We start from the raw sequence: 24,789 nt of genomic DNA on the forward strand, positions 1-24,789 counted from the left end.
AGGGTGCTGTAGTGGCCCATCCCATAGGATGGGTCCAGGATACCCTGTACTCACAGTATGTCCTCAGTCCTCTGGGATTAACCACTTGCCTACAGGGCACTTAGACTTCCTTCCTGCCCAGGCCAATTCTCAGCTTTCAGAGCTGTTGCACTTTGAATGACAATTGCACAGTCATGAAACACTGGCCCAGATTCAAGAAGCACTTGCGCCCGCGCAACCATAGGTTACGCAGCGCAATTGCTTACTTGCTCCGGTGTAACGAGTGCTCCTGATTCAGGAACCTCGTTACACCGACTGCAGGCTAAAATCTGCGCGGCATAAGGCTCTTATTCCTCGCAGATTTTAGGCTGCATTCTTGCGGGGGCCGCTAGGGGGCGCTCCCATTGTGTATCAGCGTGTAGTATGCAAATTGCATACTACCACTGATTCACAAGCTTGCGCGGGCCCCGCGCAAGCCAGGTACGGAGTTTCCGTACGGCTGCTTTTAGCGCAAGGCTGCCCCTTCTAATAGTAGGGGCAGCCAATGCTAAAGTATAGCCGGCCTTCCCGCGCCGTGAAATTTGAATTTCACGGCGTTTGCGTAAGTGAAACGTGAATGGCGCTGGACGCCATTCACGTTCACTTAGAAGCAAATGACGTCCTTGCGACGTCATTTGCCGCAATGCATGTCGGGAAAGTTTCCCGACGGAGCATGCGCTGTACGCTCGGCGCGGGAGCGCGCCTAATTTAAATGATTCCCGCCCCCGGCGGGATCATTTAACTTGCGCGCACTTACGCCGGGCAAATTTGCCCGCGCGCCCTCGCAATTCACGGAGCTACTGCTCCATGAATCGAGGGCAGCGCAAAATATTTGCGGGGGCGCAGGGCAAAATCGTTGCCCTGCTCCCCCGCAAATATCGCGCAATTCTACTTGAATCTGGGCCACTGTACCCAAATGACATTTTCATAATTTTGTTTCACACAAATAGAGCTTTCTTTTGGTGGTATTTAAAGCAGAGCTCCAGCGGAGAAAAAAAATAAAATAAGGACCCTTATCTGTCCAGGGCACTCGCGATGTCCTTTCCCAAAACCGATCTGTCCCTCGGCCCTGGGTGCAGGCACCGGCATCTTCCGTAGGGGAATCGGGAAGTGAGGCCTTTCGTCTTCACAGCTTGGTTCCCTACTGCGCATGTGCGAGTTGCGCCGCGTGTTCTGAGCGATCCTTGCTGTCTTCTGGGACCTCGGGGCCGGACATGGCGTAATTCGCTGCGGATTCCGCGTCGCTCTTTCTCTGGAAGTGCGAGTAAATACCTGTATTATACAGGTATCTGCTCCCCCCTGAAAGGTGCCAAATATGACGTCGGAGGGGGGGGGGGAGGAACCGGATCAGCGGAAGTTCCATTTCTGGGTGGAACTCCGCTTTATTCACCACTGGGTTTTTTATTTTTTGCTAAATAAACAAAAAAATATGAAATTTTGGAAGAAAAATAGTTTGTTATAAAATTTTGGACACCGGTAATATTTTTTCTTCGCTGATGTGCGCTGATGAGGCTTCAATGATGGGCAGTGATAGGCTGCACTGATGGGCATTAATGGGTACTGGTAGGCGGCACTGATGGGCATTAATGGGTACTGGTAGGCGGCACTGATGGGCATTAATGGGTACTGGTAGGCGGCACTGATGAGGTGGGACTGATAGGCTGCACTGATGGGCATTAATGGGTACTGGTAGGCGGCACTGATGAGACGGGACTGATGGGCTGCACTGATGGGCATTAATGGGTACTGGTAGGTGGCACTGATATGTGGCATTAATTGATGGCACTGATTGGCAGCACTGGTGGGCACTGTTTGGACTGCACTGATTATTAGTGTCCTGATTATCAGTGTACATGTCCCTTTTAGAGAAGCTGGTTATCGGCTCTCCTCTCCTCAGGCTGTCAGCGTAAGGAAAGGAGTGCCGATAACGACTTCTTATTACATCCGTGATCAGCTGTGATTGGACACAGCTGATCACGTGGTAAAGAGCCGCCGATTGGCTCTCTACCTCAATCCTCGGGACACTGTGATCACAGAGCGCGCCGCCCACACCCAGCCTATATGATGGCCTCCCAGAACTAGCCGTCCGCAATGTAGTCATCATTCAGCTATAGCGCGGACGGCAAGTGGTTAATATTTATAGATCTCCATGGAGACTGTTATGAAAAAAAGAAGTTGAGTTTTAAAGGCACAATTGAATGCAGTTCTGTGATAGTAACTATGGCCTAGATTCACGTACCCCGGCGTAAGTGTGGGCGGGCGTAGCGTATCGTATTTACGCTACGCCGCCGCAACTCAGAGAGGCAAGTGCTGTATTCACAAAGCACTTGCGTCCTAAGTTCCGGCTGCGTAGCCTAAATGTGCCGGCGTAAGCACGCCTAATTCAAATTGGGAAGAGGTGGGCGTGTTTAATGCAAATAAAGCATGACCCCACGTAAATGACGTTTTGAACGTACGGCGCATGCGCCTTCCGTGGACGTATCCCAGTCGGATAGAATGCCTAAGATACGTCGAACACTGCCTACGACGTGAACGTAACTTACGCACAGCCCTATTCACGTACGACTTTCGCAAACGACGTAAAAAGATACGCTTGTTCCGACGTCCATACTTTGCATGGGCTACGCCACCTAGAGACCTGCTTTATCTTTACGATGGCGTATGTCTTACGTAAACAGCGTAACTAATTGCGACGGGCGTACGTACGTTCGTGAATCGGCGTATCTTGCTCATTTGCATATTCGATGCGGAAAACAACGGAAGCGCCACCTAGCGGCCAGCGTAAATATGCACCCTAAGATAGGACGGCGTAGGAGACTTACGCCGCTTGTATCTTAGCCAAATTTAAGCGTATCTGGTTTCCAGAATACGCTTAAAAATACGACGGCGCAGATTCGGACTTACGACGGCGTATCTACTGATACGCCGACGTAAGTCTCTGAGAATCTGGCCCTATATCATTAGATGTATTTTTATATGCAAGTACCTGAATTGGATCTGGTATCGGCCTCTAGCAGTTCTTGTACAGCAGAGCTGGAGCGTGAGAGGAGGATGCAGCACATCTGACAATAAGTATGCTGAATGGAGGAAAAAACAGAGTGACATAAACATGAACTCATTACTGTGCTGCTTCTCCTTTCACTGTCCAGTCACAGGCGGGGGCGGGACCAGGACTGTGCACAGAGGAACTGCGTTGAATGATGCTGACCCCAAAGACTGATATCTAGTGGCAGAAAAAAGTACTGCAGGGGAAATCTTTTTTTTACCATTTTATCCTTTAGTGGGATACATTTATATCTCATTTTGTGTCCTGCTTCAAAAAAAATATGGTACATGTAGCATTTAAAAAAAAAAAAAATCAGGTAAATAATACAGTAATGGCTGAAAGGAATACTGAAAAACAGATATAGGTAGATTCAGGTACCTATGCCTAACTTTGCGGCGGCGTAGCTTAAGGCATTTAAGCTACGCCGCCGTAAGTTAGCTAGGCAAGTACATGATTCACAATGTACTTACCTGCTAAGTTACGGCGGCGTAGCCTAAATCGGCGGGCATAAGGGCGCCTAATTCAAATGTGTTTGAGGGGGGGCGTGTTGTATGCTAATGGGGCTTGACCTTCCGTTTTTTTTGCGAACTGTGCATGCGCCGTGCGCCTACATTTCCCAGTGTGCATTGCGGCTAAGTACACTGCACGGGCCTATTGATTTTTGACGTGGACTTAAACAACGTAAATCCCGATTCACAGACGACTTACGCAAACGACGTAAAAAATTTGAATTTCGACGCGGGATCGACAGCCATACTTGACATTACTATTCCAATAGGGCCTAGCTCTAACTTTACGCCGCCTATCTCTTACGTAAACGGCGTAAAAGTACTGCGTAGGCCGGGCGTACGTTCGTGAATTTGGCGTATCTACTCATTTACATATTCTACGCCGACCGCAATGGAAGCGCCACCTAGCGGCCATCCGAAATATTGCAATCTAAGATAGGACGGCGCAAAGCCGTCCTATCTTAGATATGTTTAAGCGTATCTCTGTTTGAGCATACGCTTAAACATAAGTCGGCGTAGATTCAGAGTTAGGTCGGCTTATCTACTGATAAGCCGGCCTAACTCTTACTGAATCTACCTAATAGATTTTCCCTTGTTAACCACTTCCAAACCGCCGTACGTCTTTATACGACCTAACTTTAAAGATTGATATCTCGGTAACGGCAGCAGCTGCTGCCACAACCGAGGTATCAATCTTTAGTGTCGGCGGTTCTGTTAACGATAACGGCGGTCTCCGCGGCGAATTCGCCACGAGAATGCCGTTATCGGCGGCGGGAGGGGCGGCCCCTCCCGCCTTGTTGTCCCGCGCCCTCTGCCGCTTACCGTAGCCGTCGGTAGCGGCGGAGGCGATCGGGACCGTTCGGCTGGTGACTGGGGACGAGACTGAAGGAAAAATCTCCTTCGCCCGTCCCCATAGCTCTGCTGGGCGAAAGTGACGTCAAAACGTCAGTCCCGCCCAGTCTCTTAAAGAAACATTTTTTTTTTTTGTCATTTGAAAAAATGACAGTTTCAATTTTTTTTTATTTTTTTTTGCATTTTAGTCTAAATATGAGATCTGAGGTCTTTTTGACCCCAGATCTCATATTTAAGAGGACCTGTCATGCTTTTTTCTATTACAAGGGATGTTTACATTCCTTGTAATAGGAATAAAAGTGATCATTTTTTTTTTTCCAGTGTAAAAAATAATAAAATAAATAAAAATAAATAAGAAAAAAAAAAAAATTTTTTAAAGCGCCCCGTCCCGACGATCTCGTGCGCAGAAGCGAACGCATACGCGAGTAGCGCCTGCATATGAAAACGGTGTTCAACAAGTGAGGTATCGCCGCGATCGTTAGAGCGAGAGCAATAATTCTAGCCCTAGACCTACTCTGTAACTCAAAAAATGCAACCTATAGAATTTTTTAAACGTCGCCTATCAAGATTTTTAAGGGTAAAAGTTTGACGCCATGCCACGAGCGGGCGCAATTTGTAAGCGTGACATGTTGGGTACCATTTTACTCGGCGTAACATTATCTTTCACAATATATAAAAAAATTGGGCCAAATTTATTGCTGTCTTATTTTTTAATTCAAAAAAGTGTTTTTTTTCCCAAAAAAGTGCGCTTGTAGGACCGCTGCGCAAATATGGTGTGACAAAAAGTATTGCAATGATCGCCATTTTATTCTCTAGGGTGTTAGAAAAAAAATAAATATATAATATTTGTGGGCTTTAAGTAATTTTCTAGCAAAAAAAAATGTTTTAGTCTTGTAAACACCAAATCTGAAAAACACCCAAAGTAGAGAAGTGGTTAAGGGAGAACCCGTCTGATCAGTCCAGGCCTTATACTAGACTTTGATCTTCTGCTTCTCAAAATAACATGTGTAGGTGTTACAAGTAAACGTATTGTAACAACGGAAACCCGTTATCCCGCCTTCGTTGTGTCATTTCTGGATAATATATGCTTTCAAGCTTTATTAGTAAGTATAGACAAGAAGCTGTATGAATAATCTGGGAAACCATGGAAACCTGGAGACACTTCTGTGTCTTCTACTGCAAACAGATGACTTCATCCATAAGTTTGGACGCATCTGGAACATGGCAAAATGCAGCAAAAAATGCACTGGAATGCATCAAAGCACAAAAAAAAAGAAAACGGGAAACGAGGAAGAAAAAAATGCACAGGAACGCATCAAAAACAGATATGCAGAAACGCCTCTGGTTCATAAAATTGCATTGTGAGCCGGCCGATGATGTCCACTAGCAATTGGCTGCCAATTCTCCTGCCCTCTTTGCCCGATCTTCCTTGTGGTTTCTCGCTTTTCGGACATTTGAATGCACACGGGAATCTATGGTGGCACGGCGCTCTCTCTGCATTCAGGGCACACACAAGGACCTCGTTGGCTGGAGCCAATGTGAATACCGCCTAAACGGGGGGGGGGCAGATCCACGTAAATCGGCGTAATTTTAAGCAGGCGTAGCGTTTCGTAGTTACGCCGCCGCTACTTTAAGAGGCAAGTGCTGTATTCACAAAGCACTCGCGCCTAAAGTTACGGCGGCGTAGCGTAAATGTGTCGGCGTAAGGGCGCGGAATTCAAATGGCAAAGATGTGGCCGTGTTTTATGTTAATTCTACTTGACCCCACGTAAATGACGTTTTTTTTGAACGGTGCATGGGGCCGTCCATGGGGGTATCCCAGTGCGCATGCTCGAAATCACGTCGCAAATAGTCAATGCTTTCGACGTGAACGTAATTTACGCAAAGCCCTATTCGCAAACGTTTTACGCAAACGACGTACACAACGGAAAATTTGACGCTGGCCCGACGTCCATACGTAACATTGCGTACGCCTCATAGACCCAGGGGTAACGTTATGCCGAAAAAAGCCTTACGTAAACGACGTAAAAAAAATGCGCCGGACGTACGTTCTGAGAATCGGCGTATCTAGCTAATTTGCATACTCTACGCGGAAATCAACGGAAGCGCCACCTAGCGGCCAGCAAAAATATGCACCTAAGATCCGACGGCGTACTAAGACGTACGGATCTAGCCCCCATTCAGTCGTATCTTGTGGATACAAAACAAAGATACGATGGGGCATCCTAGAAGTTACGCGGCGTATCAATAGATACGCCGACGTAACTTCTTTGTGGATCTGGCCCGGGAAGTTTAGGATATATTCTCGGTACCTACAAGTAAAGCCCTGTACACACGATCGGAATATCTGATGGAATCTAATCCGATGGATTTTTTTCGTCGGATATGCGATGAAGCTGACTTTCATCAGTCTTGCCTACACACCATCAGTCAAAAATCCGACCGCGTCCAAACGCGGTGACATAAAACACAACGACTTGCAGATAAAGATGAAGTTCAATGCTGCCGAGCATGCGTCGACTTGATTCTGAGCATGCGTTGATTTTTGACCGATGGACTTCCACACAGACGATCGTTTTTTTCTATCGTTTTTTTATCCATAGGAAAATTTTAAAACATGTTCTATTTTTTTTCACCGATGGGAAAACATCAGAGAAACCGATCGTGTGTACAGGGCTCAAGACTTACTATAAACTTACCTGTAGGACCAAATTTAAAAATAGGACTTTACTGCCACTTTAAAGAGACCTTGTTTCTAGAAAATGAATTTCTACAAAAATATTGCCAAAGGATTATATGTGCATTTAACATAAAGTGTTAATAAACCCACAGCCGTAAAATTGGTCTGTATATGCAGTAAAGCAGGCTTGTTATAGTCACTGTGAAACCTTAGGGGTTAATCATTGTGTAAAAAGGCTGCTTGATCCTGTATACACAGATCCTCCGCTTTGCCCCCAAAACATGTCCAGATAAGACAGAGTAAATGGAGTCAGGCTGCACATGCTCAGTTCGGTGTGTATTGGTAGAGAGTTTTTTTTCTTGGGAGAGTGCATGTGATCAGCACAGGGCCAATCAGCACTGTCCAAACAGAGGGTCAGGGGTCCTGCATCCTGATAGGACAGCCAGTGCAATATGAAAACTCCTCCTACAAGCTTTAACTGGACACTGATAGAAGTCACAAGACTGCTATATACTGCTGATGAGAAGAGGTATTTAGCAGTTTATGTTTACTAAAATAATAGCATTTCAGTGTACTGTGGGAGACCATATATAGTGAATGCAGGGTCCTAGTAACACTTAACCACAAGAGGCCCACGCTATAGCCGAATGATGGCCACAGACCTGACCTGAAGATCGGGGAGGACGTCAATAGACGTCCTCCCCTTTGCACGCAAATCCCAGAGACTCATGTGATCAGCTGTCAGCCAATGACAGCTGATCACAGAGACTCGGGTGATCACAGATCCGTGTAAGGGGCCGGTCCCGGCCCCTTACCATGTGATCAGCTGTCAGCCAATGACAGCTGATCACATGATGTAAACAAAGGATCGGTAATCGGTTTTTTTTCCTCCTCACGCTGATAGCGTGAGGAGGAAAAAAAGCTGATCACCAGCTTGTGTACAAGGGACATCGGTCCCGAAGAGGAAGAGGCAATGCTGCCTCATCTGTGCCCGCAGTGCCACCTATCAATGCCCACGAGTGCCACCTATTAATGCCTACCATTGGTGCCAATCAGTGCCTCATCAGTACCACCTAGTAATGCTTCCTATCGGTGTAACCTATCAGTGCCCATTATTGCCACACATCAGTGCCCATACTGCAGATGGGAAAAGGTATTTAGCAGTTTATATTTATTAAAATAATTGCATTTCCATGTTCTGTGTACTGTGGAGAGCAGATATAGGGAATGCAGGGTCCTGGGTTTAGTAACACTTTAAGGTTCTAACACCCACTAAAATGTAACCCAGGGATCCTCAAACTACGGCCCTTCAGCTGTTGCGGAACTACACATACCATGAGGCATTGTAAAACTCTGACATTCACAGATATGACTAGGCATGATGGGAATTGTAGTTCCTGAACAACTGGAGGGCCGTAGTTTGAAGACCCCTGAAGTAACATTATATGCAGCCCAGTGACAGCTGGTATCCCAGTCCTCTGATTTTCAGAGCAGTAGTGTTGGCGATTATTTTTAGCAGCGCCTATGTCATGTAATGACATTGACCTGCATACAGATTGGGGTCAGTGAACTGTTTGTCGGAACTGGCAGGACAAAAGATCACTGGACCGTGGGTTAAGGTAAGTTTTAGTGGATGTCCGAACCCTTAAAAATGAAGGGCCCTTTCACGCTGATCCGTTTTACCTCAGTTTATGCCTTACTAAGGACCTGTTTTTTTTCTGCATCAAAAAGCATGGATAGTAGGTTATATGACGTTCAATGGTATAGTTCACACCAGTGCGGTCAGTTCCAGAATAAAGTAGAGCATGCTGCATTTTTTTCTGCACTGGAACACGGTAAAACGCATCAAAAACACACTGGAACACACATTATGTCCTTATTTAGGCGCCTTTCACACTGGGGCGTTATTCAAGCGTTATTCGAGCGAAGCCTCATCTGCAATCCCAATGTGAAAGCCAGAGTGCTTTCAGAGCCCTTTTACACTGCCAGCATCCGAAAAACGCTGACGTTTTAGGGCGTTTTTACAGTGCCTCAATGTGAAAGGGTAAGGCGTTTTTACAGCGCTTTCAATTCATTTCAATGGAGAGGGGCGTTTTTGGAGCGTTTTTTTTTTTTTTTTAACAACAAGGTTGGTCTTTATTTAATGCAAAAGCGGTACAATACAAGGTACAGGGTATAAAGAACAAAGCAGTATCATAAGCAGACATGAGGTCCAGGAAACATTTACACAGAAAAGAATCTACTGTAGGCCAAGCTTAATCACAATTCAATGGAGCTTATGCACCATAGGTAATGACAGTGAAGTGACCCGGGAGAGGGGAGGGGGGGGGACGGGGGGGGGGGAGGGGGCCAGCAAGGAAGCAGGGTTTCAGCAGGGGTGATCAAAGAGGGTTCATCCATGGTCCCCATACTCGCTCAAACTTCCACGGGCATCCCCTGTTCATGTATGTCATTTTATACAGAGGGAGAACAGCGTTAACTGCATCCATCCAGGCACCCACCGTGGGAGGGGCCCTAGAGGTCCACTTCAATAGAATTGCCTTTTTCGCATAGAAGAATAACAATGATAACAACAGCTTAACATATCGAGGTCTTTGCTCATCGTCCTGTACCCCCAGGAGCATCAGCTCCGGGGAGACCGGAAGATTCAAGTGGAGGCGGACATTGACCGTCTCAACCACAGCGGACCAGAAGTCCACCAATCTAGGACAGGTCCAGAACATGTGCATATATGTGCCCTCTGAGGTGTAGCATCGTGGGCAGTTAGGCGAGCGGTGCGGATATATCCCATGCAGTCTCTGAGGGGTGAAATATACTCTGTGTATGAACTTTGCCTGTATCAGCTTATCCCTAGACGAGATCACCAGTCTATACCCATCATCGAAACACTCCTTCCCAAGTCTCCCTATCCAGGGACGGGACATCCACCTCCCACTTACGCCACAGGGCATCCATCTTAGGGGAGTCCTTGCTAAGAATCGTTAGGTATAAAGTGGAGAGCGCCTTTTTCAAGGAGCTTTGGGCCAGTAAGTCCTCAACCATGTCAGCCCTGAGAACGGGGGGGGGGTAGGGAACTGGGCCCTAAAAGCATGCCGCAGCTGGTGGTAGCGGAACAGCATCCAGGGCGCCAAACCAAAACGGGTAGACGGGGTCGAAAAGGGGAGCAGGGCCCCATCGGCAACAATGTCTCTCAGGAGTTTAATGCCGAACCGCGCCCACAGCTGCGGGTCCGGTATGGTACGAAAGTGCCCGAGGTTAGGATTCCCCCACAGTGGGGTAAAGGGGGACCACCTGCCGGGGGACTGGAGGCGACGTCTAGCCGCCCCCCATACCCTCAGCGTGGTTCTAGACGGACCCGGTAGCAGGGGGTATCCAGACGGGCCCCGGTAGACCAGGTTGCTAAGTTCAGTTAGTGACCCCACGATAGCCGCCTCCAGACAGACCGCTGCATTGGCCCTGGACTGCTCAAACCACCACCGGACCGTGACCAGTACAGCAGCCCAGTAGTACACCAAAAGGTTGGGCAGCGCCAACCCCCCGAAGCCAACAGGCAGCTGAAGGGTGGACCTGGCCAACCGGGGGGACGAACCCCCCCACAGAAAAGAGCCAATGCAGCTATCCAATTCCCGAAAGAAAGACTGAGGCAGCCACACAGGGCTGTTCCTGAAAAAATATGTAAATTTGGGCAGAAAAATCATCTTGAGAACATTTATACGCCCAAGGAGGTTCAACGGCAGAGTGCTCCAGCGCGAGCAGCGGTCCCTAAGCCTATCAACCACCGGTCTCAAATTGAGTCGGTAGTAGGACTGCAGATCCCGGGAAACCTTCACCCCCAAGTACACAAATTCTTCAACCCACTGTAGCATTGACTGCGAGGAGACCTCCCTAGCCCCAGCATCCAGCGGGAAGAGCACAGATTTAGTCCAATTGATACGTACCCCAGAGTACTTACCGAACTCATCAAATATCTCCAGCGCCGAGGACAGGGAGTCGACTGGATCGTGGAGATACAGGAGAGTGTCATCCGCGTATAAGGATATTTTCTCCTCCAGAGGGCCCACCCGGAGGCCCAGTACACGGTCCGAGTCCCTGACCATGACCGCCAGGGGCTCGAGGGCCAGGGCGAACAGGCTGGGTGACAAGGGGCAGCCCTGCCGGGTCCCCCTCCGGAGGGGGAAATAGTCAGAGAGATAGTCGTTCACACGAATCCTAGCCCGAGGGGACCTATATAGCATTCGGAGCCATTGGAGAAACTTAGGACCAAAACCGAATCTGCGGAGTACCTCCCACAAATAGTCCCACTCCACCGAGTCGAAGGCCTTCTCAGCATCTAAAGAGGCCACGACTCGGGTGCCCCCATTATCATGTAGCGCTTCCAGATTCAAAAACAGGCGACGGATGTTGATGTCGGTGCCCTTCCCAGGCATGAACCCGGTCTGGTCCACGTGTATCAGGTCTTCAATCACAGTGGCCAGCCTAATAGCCAAAAGCTTAGCAAGGAGTTTGGTGTCCGCGTTAATAAGTGAGATAGGCCTGTAGGAGGCACACTCTTCAGGATCCTTACCGGAGCGTTTTTTTTAGCGCCCAAAAGCTGCTCCAAAAATGCTGCTTGCAGGACTCAGTGTGAAAGGGTCCATTGAGATGCATGGAGAGCGTTTTATGAGCGTTTTAATATCGCTATTTTTATCGCTAAAACGCTGTAAAAACGCTTCAGTGTGAAAGGGGTCTTAAGGTTAAAGTTTAAAGGGCAAAACTTTTTTTTTTTTGTTTTGGATAGAGTGCAGAGAGATTATAATGTTTGTCAGTTTTTAATGGGGACACTAGTTCTGGTGACCCGAGGGTCCCTTAAAGGGGTTGTAAAGGTAAAAAATAGCTTCCTTTTACCTTAGTGCAGTCCTCCTTCACTTACCTCATCCTTCCATTTTGCTTTTAAATGTCCTTATTTCTTCTGAGAAATCCTCACTTCCTGTTCTTCTGTCTGTAACTCCACACAGTAATGCAAGGCTTTCTCCCTGGTGTGGAGAAAGCCTCTTGAGGGGGGAGGGGGCGAGCAGATAGAGAAAGGAGCTGTGTGTTAGTGGGCGTCCTGACACTCCTGCTCGCCCCCTCAAGAGGCTTTCTCCACACCAGGAAGAAAGCCTTGCATTACTGTGTGGAGTTACAGACAGAAGAACAGGAAGTGAGGATTTCTCAGAAGAAATAAGGACATTTAAAAGCAAAATGGAAGGATGAGGTAAGTGAAGGAGGACTGCACTGAGGTAAAGGAAGCTATTTAAGGAAAAACATTTTTTTCCTTTACAACCCCTTTAATTTGAAGAGATTTCTTTTCGCTTCCTGTTTGGCTATGGGACAGGAAGAGAAGGGATATCTTTGTAATGAGACACAGATTGAGGAAAAAAAATCTGACAGAGCTTTAGAACCTCTCTTGCTCTATCCATAATGAAAAAAATCGTTTTGCCTATAGTTCTACTTTAAGGGAAAAAAAGGGGGGAAAGCTTGCACTGAGCCGCTTCTAAAGCGCTCGTTAAGAAAAGCATTCAGAATGCATCCAGACTGTTTCCATGGGGTGAACTGGCCCTAAAAGCAGAAGAAAAATACATGACCATTAAATCCTATGGAACTCTTCACACAGGTCAGTTGCGTTTTTAACCACTTCACGCAAATCGCTGTACCCATACGTCGGTACTTTGCCGCTAAATACCGTTGTTATGGCAGCAGCTAGCTGCCTTAACACCGGTATTTTCAGATATTTTTAAGATAAAAGTGGTATCTGCGGTGGATTATCCGCAAGATTACTTTTACCGGTGGCGGGAGAGGGCCCCCCTCCCGCTGCGTTCCGGTCGTCTCCGCCGCTTACCAGAGCCATCGGTAGCAGCAGAGACGATCGCGCCCTCTCTCCTGGATGCCGAGTGAGGGAAAAATGGCCCTCGCTTGGCTCCATAGCATTGGAGGGCGGAAGCTCTTAACCACATGCCGACCGCCGCACGCAGATATACGTCGACAGAATGGCACGGGCAGGCAAGCTCCGTGACTCTGACCGCGGACTCGATGTCCGTGGGCATACCCGCGATCGTGTCACGTGAGGAAGAACGGGGAAATGCTGATGTAAACAAGCATTTCCCCAGTCTTCCTAGTGACAGGACACTGATCACAGTTTCCTGTAATCGGAAGCAGTGATCACTGTCCTGTCACACACAGCCCATCTCCCCTACAGTTAGAAGCACACTTAACCCCTACAGTGCCACCTAGTGGTTAACCCCTTCACTGCCAGTGTCATTTTCACAGTAATCTGTGCATTTTTATAGCACTGATCGCTGTGAAAATGGCAATGGTCCCAAAAGTGTCCGATGTTTCCGCCATAATGTTGCAGTCACGATAAAAATCGCAGATCGCTGCCATTACTAGTAAAAAAAAAAATAATTATTAATAAAAATGCCATAAATCTATCCCCTATTTTGTAGACGCTATAACTTTTGTGCAAACCGATCAATATTTGCTTATTGTGTTTTTTTTTTTTACCAAGAATACATAGTGGCCTAAATTGAGGAAAAAAAATATGTTTTTTAATATATTTTTGGGGGATATTTATTATAGCAAAAAGTAATAAATATAGATTTTTTTTTTTTCGAAATTGTCGCTCTATTTTTGTTTATAGCGCAAAAAAATAAAAACCGCAGAGGTGACCAAATACCACCAAAAGAAAGCTCTTTTTGTGGGAAAAAAAGGACGTCAATATTGTTTGGGAGCCACGTCGCGCAATTGTCAGTTAAAGCGACGCAGTGCCGAATCGCAAAATGGGACCTGGTCCTTTTAGCTGCAAAATGGTCGGGGCTTAAGTGGTTAAGGCTTACCTGTAGGTGCTGGAAATATCTCCTAAACCTCCACGGTTAAGAAGATATTCACAATAAAGCCGTGCACCGATGTCTACGGCGCATGCGCACTTTAGAGAGGGCAGATCGTGCTGTTTTCTAAAGGGATCATGCCATGACTGGCGGCTCCCGCGTGCATGCGACTCCGGCCAGAGCCGGAGTTTGCGGCCCTGGAAGGAAGAAGGGTGAAGATGGACACTCGCTGCTAGTGGGGACAGCGGTGACATCGCAGGCTTCGGTTTCAGGTAAGTGACACATATGCGATGCATACTAGCCCATTATGCTTTACCTTTGCGGGGAAATAAAGAGGAAGTAAAACCCATCAGGGTATAAACACATGCGTTTTTATGGCGTTTTTTGTTTTTTTTACTTTTTGAGTTCAGGTCCACTTTTGGGAAGTTTCCTTTAACCGGTTAACGCCCGCCGCATGTACATATACGTCCACAGAATGGCACGTACAGGCATATGGGCTACATGCAGCGGTCGGTAACCCGCGGGGAGCGATCCGGGACGAGGGCGCGGCTATTCGTTTCTAGCCGCCCTCTCGCGATCGCTCCCTGGAGCTGAAGAACGGGGAGAGCCGTATGTGAACACGGCTTCCCCGTGCTTCACTGTGGCAGCTGCATCGATCGAGTGATCCCTTTTATAGGGAGACTCGATCGATGACGTCAGACCTACAGCCACACCCCCCTACAGTTGTAAACACACACTAGGTGTACCCTAACTCCTACAGCGCCACTTGTGGTTAACTCCCAAACTGCAACTGTCATTTTCACAATAAACAATGCAATTTAAATGCATTTTTTGCTGTAAAAATGACAATGGTCCCAAAAATGTGTCAAAATTGTCCGAAGCATCCGCCATAATGTCGCAGTCACGAAAAAAAACGCTGATCGCCGCCATTAGTAGTAAAAAATAAATAAATAATAAAGCTATCCCCTATTTTGTAAACGCTATAAATTTTGCGCACACCAATCGATAAACGATTTTTTTTTTACCAAAAATAGGTAGAAGAATACGTATCGGCCTAAACTGAGGGAAAAAAAAAATTATATATGTTTTTGGGGGATATTTATTATAGCAAAAAGTAAAAAATATTGAATTTTTTTAAAAATTGTTGCTCTATTTATGTTTAGCGCAAAAAATAAAAACCGCAGAGGTGATCAACTACCAGCAAAATAAAGCTCTATTTGTAGGAAAAAAAGGACGCCAATTTTGTTTGGGAGCCACGTCGCACAACCGCGCAATTGTCTGTTAAAGCGACGCAGTGCCGAATCGCAAAACCTGGCCTGGGCATTTAGCCGGGTCTTAAGTGGTTAAAGAAAAGTGTTGATGAAGGGAAAGCTGAGATTTAGCTCGCTGAGCTGTGGCCAAAGCTAAAGATTTGTAGCACGGATTTAAATGGTTCATTATTGCTGCATTGTGAGAGCTTCTCCTTCAAGGACTCTTGACTTTTCACTTTTTAAATGGCACATCTGTGAGTATGAAAACACTCTTCTGCCACCCTTCCCATACAAAGGAGCTCATACTAGAGCGCTTTCTATGCTTTTAATGCACTCCTATTGAAGCTGCAGCTTTTTATAGGAGCGACATGCATCGAGTGTTGCTTTGAAGTGCATCAGTCTCTATTATGTGGGCTAATGGGATCCATCTGCAGCTTCCCTCTTGGCTGGGTCTCTAAAAGCACGCTGGAGAATTTTAGGGCAATGTCAAATGATGTATTTGAGTTCTGCTATTGTATGGATCTATTAAAAATCCATGAAAAAAACGTATTCTAAAAAGCATTGGCTGGAAAATGACTAGCTGAGCATTGCCTGGAGGAAGTTTTTACCGCCCCCCCCCCCCCTTCATGACCGGGTCATTTTTTGCAATACGCCACTGCGTTACTTTAACCACTGGCTTACTGGGCACATATATGTTTTTTTCACAATTGTCGCTCTTTTTTTTGTTTATAGCACAAAAAAATAAAAACCGCAGAGATGATCAAATACCACCAAAGGAAAGCTCTATTTGTGGGGAAAAAAGGATGTGAATTTTGTTTGCGCGGTCATACGGCGTTGCTCCCAATCGTCATTCAAAGCTTGACAGCGCTGAAAGCTGAAATTTCAGCTTTCGGCGCTGTCAAGCTTTGAATGACAATTGCGCGGTCGTGCGGCGTTGCTCTCAAACAAAATTTACATCCTTTTTTCCCCACAAATAGAGATTCCCTTTGGTGGTATTTGATCATCTCTGCGGTTTTTATTTTTTGCGCTATAAACAAAAAAAGAGCGACAATTGTGAAAAAAACACAATGGCCCAGATTCACAGAGAGTAGGGTGCACATTACGCCGCCGTAGAGCACACACTGTACGCTACGCCAACACAGCGCAGAGAGGCAAGCATTGCATTCAGGAAGCCAGTGCTCCCAACGCTGCGCCAGCGTGGCGTAGGTTTCGAAGGCGCAGGTCCGCGTAGGCGGAAGTGGGCTTGAACCCATGCAAATGAGGCGTGACCCCATGCAAATGATTGGCCGAGCGCCAGACAGGTACGTATCATGAACTGGGCATGCGCCGTGACGTGGACGCACCCCTATGCGCCTGCTCACAACCACACCGGCAAAACTGCCTAAGCTACGCCGGATCACTGCGTACGCCGTGAACATAACGTACGCTCAGCCAGACACACGTCCAACCTACAATACGCCGGCTTGTGTTCCCTGGTGCAGACCTGAGCATGTCTGTTGCTGGGTTGCACCTCCTTTATGGGGAATAACTTTACGCCGGACGTACAACTTACGCGCATCTCGCGTAGCATGCGCCGGGCACACGCACGTTCGTGAATCGCCGTATTTCTCTCATTTGCATTTTTGAATGGCTAATCAATGGGAGCGGCACCATGCTCCCAGCCTAAATGTACGCCCACTCTACGTCGGCGGGGTGTAGCCTGTTTTTAGGCGCATATTAGTTTGTGGGTCTGGCGCACAGATACGACAGCGCTCATTTGCACTTACGTCGGCGTAACTTGTTATACATCGGCGTAAGTGCTTTGTGAATCTGGGCCAATGTTTTTTACTTTTTGCTATAATAAATATCCCAATTTTTTTTTTAAATTTTGCCGGCGCGCCCACGCAATTTACGGAGCTACTGCTCCGTGAATCAAGGGCAGCGCAGTAAATTTGCGGGGGCGCAGGGCAAAAACGTTGCCCTGCGCCTCCGTAAAAAAAGCGCAATTCTACTTGAATCCAGCCCAATAGATCTGCCCCAGCAACAATAGACACCTGCTGGCAACAATAGATCCCCCCTCAACGGTAGATCCTGCAACAACATAATAGCCCCAGAACAACAATAGACCCTCTGCTCAGGAACAAAATACCCACCAGCAACAGTAGATCCTGCAACAACAATAGATCCCCCCAGCACTACACCCCCAGCAAAAATACATCCCCAGAATCTGCATCATGGCCCCCTTTGCCATTACATACATTCTCTACCGAGGTGCTGGAACTGCTTTAAAAAGAAAAAGCTCTGCTTTTGAATTACCTGTTTTATAGGTTTCTTTTGAATATTGACATTGTTTTTTTTATGGTAAACCTGCAGGGAAGTGTTCTTATTTTCGTTGATCTATTAATCATAGATTCATGACATGATGTTATATTTCAGTGCAGCATTTCTTGTAAAGCAATTAATCAGTAAAGCTCAAAGGGAGCCGCGTGTGCCAATATGTTTGGATGAGATCCCGAGGCACGACTGGCCAGAAATACTTGCATATGCCTTAAAGGGAACGTGGAGACTTTTCAATATCTTTTTAAATACCGTATTTATCGGCGTGTACCGCGCACTTTTTTGCCCTGAAAATCAGGGCAAAATCGTGGGTGCGCGGTATACGCCGATACCCGCTTTCCCCCGCCGAGTTTTGAATACTATGCCGACATATACCGAGCGCAGTACACTCGGCTGTCTCGGCTCCTTCCGCGCTCACGTCCTGGACGTACAGGACGTCAGCGCGGGTAGCCGAGCATTGCCAACAATACACGAGTGTACTGCGCTCTGTATATGTCGGGGTATTCAAAACTCGGCGCGGGAAACGAGCGGGGAGGACGCGAGGACGCCGCACCCGGAGAAGAGGACACCCGAAGCCGCAGAAGGACGCCGGACCCGACGAAGAGGACACCCGAAGCCGCAGACGAACGCCGGACCCGACGAGGCCGCCGATGGACGCCGCGCAAGACACCAAAACTGGAAGTACAAAAAAAACTTTTTTTCCATAGGATTGGGGGCAACTTTAGGGGTGCGTGGTATACGCAGGAGCGCGTTATACCGCGATAAATACGGTATGTATTAAAGAAATCCGATTGAAATAAATAAGATCAATTTGTGATCGTGTTTAAAAAAAATAAATACAATTATTCCTTAGGCCCCTTTCACACTGAGGATTTTTTCAGGCGTTTTAGCGCTAAAAATAGCGCCTAAATACCGCCTGAAAGACTCCTGCACTGCAGTCTCAATGTGAAAGCCTGGGGGCTTTCACACTGAAGCGGTGCAGTAGCAGGACCGCTCCAAAAGTCCTGCTAGCCGCATCTTTGGAGCGGTGAAGGAGCGGTGTGTTTACCGCTCCTCCACCGCTCCTTCCCATTGAAAGTAATGGGAAACCGCGGTAATATTATTATTTTTTTAACCCTTCTTTGGCTGCTAGCGAGGGTTAAAACCGCACCGCTAGCTGCCGAATACGCCGCAATTCCGACAGTATAGCACCGCTATACCGTCAGCGCACCTTCCGCCCCAGTGTGAAAGGGGCCTTATAATTTGTACTCTGTGGGCCGGATTCAGATACAAGATACGACGGCGTATCTCCAAATACGCCGTCGTATCTCTGAGTGCGGTCGGTCGTATCTATGCGCCTGATTCAGAGAATCAGTTATGCATAGATTCCCCTAAGATCCGACAAGTGTCTTACACCGTCGTATCTTAGGCTGCATTTTCAGGTTGGCCTCTAGGTGGCGCTTCCGTATGTTTGAGCCTAGGTTCACACTGCTGCGAATTCAAAATCGCGGTAAAATTCGTGATTTTACCGCGATTTTGCTGCGATTTCGGCCGCAATTTAATGTAAATCGCGTCCCGAAATCGCAAAAAGTAGTACAGGAACTACTTTTTGAAATCGCAGATGCGGCGTCGCACTGATTAGGACAGTGCCATTGGTGACAATTGCCGCCAATTTGAAATGCGATTTGACATGTCAAATCGCATCTCAAATCGTTCCAAATCGTACCCAGTGTGAACCAGGACTAAGCAAGGAATATGCTAATTAGGTAGATCCGGCGATTCAGAAACGTACATCCCGCCGGCGCATTTTTTTACGTCGTTTATGTTCGGCTTTTTTTGGCGTATAGTTACCCCTGCTATATGAGGCGTAGTCAGTGTTAAGTATGGCCGTCGTTCCCGCGCCGAGTTTTGAAATTTTTACGTTGTTTGCGTAAGTCGTTCGCGAATGCGGCTTTACGTCATTTACGTTCACGTTGAATCCAATACGTCCTTGCGGCGTAATTTGGAGCAATGCACCCTGGGATACTTTATGGACGGCGCATGCGCCGTTCCAAAAATACGTCAAAAACGTGGGGTCAAAAACACATTTAAATAAAACACGCCCCCAACATCCCCATTTGAATTAGGCGGCCTTACGCCCCAACACATACGTTACGCCGCCGTAACTAAGGGCGCAAGTTCTTTCTGAATACAGAACTTGCGCCCAAAGTTACAGCGGCGTAACGTATCGGAGATACGTTACGCCAGCAGAAAGATCCGCCTGATCTTTCTGAATCTGGCCCTGTGTCTCTTGCAGACAGTCCAGGAAAGAAAGGTAAGAGAGGAAAATGGCAGCACGACTATGAAGGAAGCACAGCCTACATATATAATGATCACATATAGCTGCCCCCATGTACATTCAGAATTCCAGACTATACCGAGAAAGAAGGTTTTGCAATACATTAATTCATATGCTGAATGCATTGCGCACATGTATTGAAATATCAGATAAAAGACTATAATCCACAGTTGAGCCCATTTCGGAACATATATACCACTTTCATCTGTCAAGACAATCCAGCTGAATGTTGTCCATCCCTACATCCGTCAGCTTCCTGATTACTAGCAGTGATGAGCTCAGGCATGTTCAGATACTAATCCGAACCCGCCAGAGCCATCGCGCCAGGAAACTGCCAGTTTTGAATGGAACTAATGCGCTGCAACTGTGTTTTTGTTTGCACTAAGTCCCATTGACTTAAATGGGTGAGTTTGACAGGCGGCGCCGTCTGCCAATTCAACAAGCTGCGTCAAATTGGCAGCGGCATGTAGACGGCTCCTTCTGGCTGTAGGCTATGTTTTTTAGGTGGGTGGTCAGGGAGTGGTAAAACTATGGCTCAACTACCTGTTTTTACCACCCCCTCGCCGCCTGTGTGGAAGAGGCTTTACAGTCCTTTTTACAAATCAGTGGTTTCAAATGTGTGCTCTATACAACCCCTTTGCAATTACTTGTTCTGCATTTGATATTTCTCTGAACAAGATGGAAAATAAGGTAAAAAAAATGCAAAGAGAAAAGGGATGGGTAATCGCACAAAAGTGGTTGTAAGCCCTGGTTCACATTGGTACGATTTGACATGTCAAAACAGCGGCAATGGCACCGTCCTAATCGGTGCGACTGTGCATTTGCGGCGCCACACCGATTTTAAAAAGTAGTTTCTGTACTACTTTTTGCGATTTCCGGGTGTGATTAACCTTGGCCCAGATTCAATAAGCAATTGCGCCTGTGTAACCATAGGTTACACAGCGCAATTGCTTACTTGCTCCGGCGTTACGAATGCTCCTGATTCAGGAACATCGTAACGCCGACTGCAGCCTAAAATCTGCGTGGCATAAGGCTCTTATGCCACGCATATTTTAGGCTGCATTCTTGCGATGCCCGCTAGGGGGCGCTCCCATTGTGCTCAGTGTATAGTATGCAAATTGCATACTAACACCGATTCACAATGTTGCGCGAGCCCTGCGTACGCAAGCTACGTCGTTTCCGTATGGCGTGTTTAGCGTAAGGCTGCCCCTTCTAATAGTAGGGGCAGCCAATGCTAAAGGATACCCGTCGTTCCCGCGTCGCGATATTTGAATGTTACGTCGTTTGCGTAAGTGATTCGTGAATGGCGCTGGACGCCATTCACGTTCACTCTGAAGCAAATGACGTCCTTGCGACGTCATTTGCCGCAATGCACGCCGGGAAAGTTTCCCGACGGAGCATGCGCTCTACGCTCGGTGCGGGAGCGCGCCTAATTTAAATGATTCCCGCCCCCTACGGGATCATTTAAATTGCGTGCTCTAGCACCGGGCAATTTTGCCGGCGCGCCCTCGCAATTTCCGGAGCTACTGCTCCGTGAATCGAGGGCAGCGGAGCAAATTTGCGGGGGCGCAGGGCAAAATCGTTGCCCTGCGCCTCCGCAAAAAAAGCGCAATTCTCTTTGAATCCGGGCCATTGACATTTGTGCAGAAACACGCTCCTATGTCTGTGAAATCGGGACATACATGTGGGAGTGAAATTGTGCGAGTTCAGCTGAACTCGCACACCTTCATTCCCGCAGCTCGGTGTGAACCTGGCCTAAACCTTGGAATATAAACAAAGCATATCCCTCTATAGCAGTGGCGGCTGGTGGGTTCTTCTTATTGGAGGGGCGGCAAACAACACCCCTCCCCCCCACGGCGTGGCACGGCACTGAAACAGCACCCCCACTTACCCACTCAAGTGGCGGGGCTGTGGTGTCCTCTCCTGGAGTGCGGGCAGCAGCCACGGTGGCACACTTTTAACTCCATTTTGGGGCCATTATCATTGATACAGTGATCAGTGCTATAAAAATGCACTGATTACTGTAAAAATGACACCGGCAGTGAATGGGTTAACCAGTAGGGGGCGCGGAAGGGGTTAAGTGTGTCCTAGGGAGTGCTTCTAACTGTAGGGTGGTTGGGCTGTGTGTGACACGTCACTGATCACCGCTCCCGATTACAGAGAGCTGCGATCAATGTCCTGTCACTAGGAAGAATGGGTAGATGCTTGTTCACATTAGCATTTCCCCATTCTTCCACTCCGTGAAAAGATCGCGGGTATCCCCGCAGACATCGAGTCCACGGGACCCGCGGTCGGGATCACTGCAGGCGTGCGCGCCCACAATGCCGCTGCTTAAAGGGGACGTATATATACATCGATCTGCCCACAGAAGGTATTGTGTCAACGTATATATGCGTGAGCTGGTCATTAAGTGGTTAAACACTGTTTTACATTCTTTAGTTACTTCCTGTTTCCTGCCTTGCCAAATGATGTCATACATCTCAGGGGTCTTCAGAAGGAGAGGAGGGGTTTCCTCAGCTAAGCACACCCTTCTGCCTGTATGACTGAGCTAAGGATCTATGGATTCCAGGAAGTAATTACTACATGAACCATCTGCCCTTACTCAAGATGGCCGCGGACAGATATTCTAGGGCAGCCGTCACTAAATGGCGGCCCGCGGTCCGAGTCCGGACCGAGTGCCGCTTCTGCCCGGACCACCAGGCTGCCAGTATAATCATTAATGTCCGCAGCTGTTTGTTTGCTGGGACCGCGAGTTTCCCCCAAGGAACGCTGCGTGCGTGCGTGCGCCGGCTCCCCGCTCCTCACCTCAGGTCTGAGATGAAAAGCTTGCATAGCCGCAAGTAGGGGCGTGACATCACGTGTGCGACCCGCCCCCCTGCTGCTCGCGATTCCCGGTTTCTGACAAGACAATTGGTCCTGACTCTTCTTGCTAGTAGGGGCGTGACGTCACGGGTGCGACCTGCCCACTGCTACTCACGGTTCCCGGGTCCTGTCTCCTTATCTTGCAGCTTCTGCCCCTTCTGTTGTGCCCTCATTCAAGGTATGTGGGCCACATGTTAGCTGGTATTTACTGCTGGGCATATTTTTTTTATGTTAAGGGGCACTCTGATGGACAAATTTTATTTTAAGGGGCACACTGATGGGTATATTTTTAATGTGCACACTGATGGGCATATTTTGTTAAGGGGCACACCGATGGACACATTTTGTTGTGCCCATTAGAGTGTCCCTTAACATAAAATGTGCCCACCAGTGTGCACATTAAAAATATACCCATTAGCATGCCCCTTAAAATAAAATGTGCCCATCAGAGTGCCCCTTAAAATAACAGGTGCCCATCAGCGTGACCCTTATTTTATGTTAAGGGTCACGCTGAAGGGCATATTTTATGAGCAACACTGATGGGCACATTTTGAATTAAGGGGCACGTTTTGTTGTGCCCATCAGAGTGCTCCTAATATAAAATGTGTCAATCAGGGTGCCCCTTAACATAAAATGTGCCCTTCAGCGTGACCCTTATTTTATGTTAAGGGGGACTCTGATGGGGCATCTGATGTAAGGAGGCATTCGGATGGGGACCCCTGATGTAAATTAGCACCGTGATGGGGACCCCTGATGTAAAGGGGCACTGTGATGGGGACGCCTGATGTAAAGGGGCACTGTGATGGGGACCCCTGATGTAAAGGGGCACTGTGATGGGGACGCCTGATGTAAAGGGGCACTGTGATGGGGACCCCTGATGTAAAGGGGCACTGTGATGGGGATGCCTGATGTAAAGGGGCACTGTGATGGGGATGCCTGATGTAAAGGGGCACTGTGATGGGGATGCCTGATGTAAAGGGGCACTGTGATGGGGATGCCTGATGTAAAGGGGCACCGTGATGGGGACGCCTCATGTAAAGGGGCACCGTGATGGGGACAAATGGGGACTTGAGATTCGGACCTCGACCCAAATTTTTTTTTAGTGACTGGACCTCCTTGAATTTTAATTCAAGACCCCTGTTCTAGGGGGTGTTTTCCAAAGTGATTTCTCAGCAAAATTGCATGGATGGATGGGGGGGTTTTCTTTGAATATTAAAAATGAATTAAATCGCATTTTATTGGTATGTGGTGCTCAGATGCAGTGTAGTTCTGCTTTTAAATGTAAATGTTATGACGTTTTTTGTTTTTTTTTGATGAATAATCAAATGTTTTTCTTTTGTTTTTAAAGTTGGACCTCTGTGAGTGATCCAGCGGGCAGGCTGGACAGAAGAGCCACCGGAGGAAATGCCTCCACCGCTGGACATTGTGAAGGTAGCCATTGAGTGGCCTCCTGCTAATGCCCAACTGATTGAAATTGACCAGGTAAGAGCCTTGGGCTAAATAATAAATACCCCTGGAGGAGGGCAAAGGGGGCTACCACCACTGGATGAGTGTAAAGGGGGTCACCACCACTGGATGAGTGTAAAGGGGGTCACCACCACTGGATGGGGGTAGGAAGGTTGACCACAACTGGCCGGGGGTGGGGAGGGTGAACACCACTGGCTGGGGGATGTGTCCACTATTGGATAGGGGCAGGGGGTGACTACCGCTAGATGAAGATGGGTGAACACTACTCGGGGCAGGTAGGTTGATGGGCACTGGTTAAGGTGGGATTGAGTGGTGACTGGATGGGGCAAGGAGGGTGACCATCACTGGATGGGGCAGGAGGTGTGTGTGACCACTACTAGCTGGAACGGGAGGGTGATCACCGCTTGGTGTGAGGAGAGTAACCACCTATACAACGGGTAAAAAGTATTTAACACTTTACCATTTTTCTAGGTAAGTATATTTCTATAGGTGCTTGTGACACCACATGTCAGTAACAACCCATGCAATCCAAAGAAACCAAAACAAATAAGAAATTACAGAGGAAGTAAAAACCGCCGGGTTTTACTTTCTCTTTTGCTCTGTGTAAACCCTGCAAATGAAAAACATGAT

The 24,789-nt window shown here is 47.7% G+C and overlaps 1 protein-coding gene across 2 annotated transcripts in view; it reads left to right on the top strand.

The window, feature by feature from the left end:
- The window catches only part of ELMO2 (engulfment and cell motility 2), a 127,801-nt gene that overhangs the window by 41,533 nt on the left and 61,479 nt on the right, over window positions 1-24,789 (top strand). For both annotated transcript variants that reach the window (XM_040330266.1, XM_040330267.1), the window contains exon 2: window positions 24,041-24,174. In XM_040330266.1, coding sequence (XP_040186200.1) covers window positions 24,097-24,174 — 78 coding nt within the window. In that variant the 5' untranslated portion in view covers window positions 24,041-24,096. The remainder of the gene's footprint in view (window positions 1-24,040; window positions 24,175-24,789) is intronic.

The sequence above is a fragment of the Rana temporaria genome, chromosome 12 (genome assembly GCF_905171775.1).
Source record: "Rana temporaria chromosome 12, aRanTem1.1, whole genome shotgun sequence".
Taxonomy (NCBI): Eukaryota; Metazoa; Chordata; class Amphibia; order Anura; family Ranidae; genus Rana; species Rana temporaria.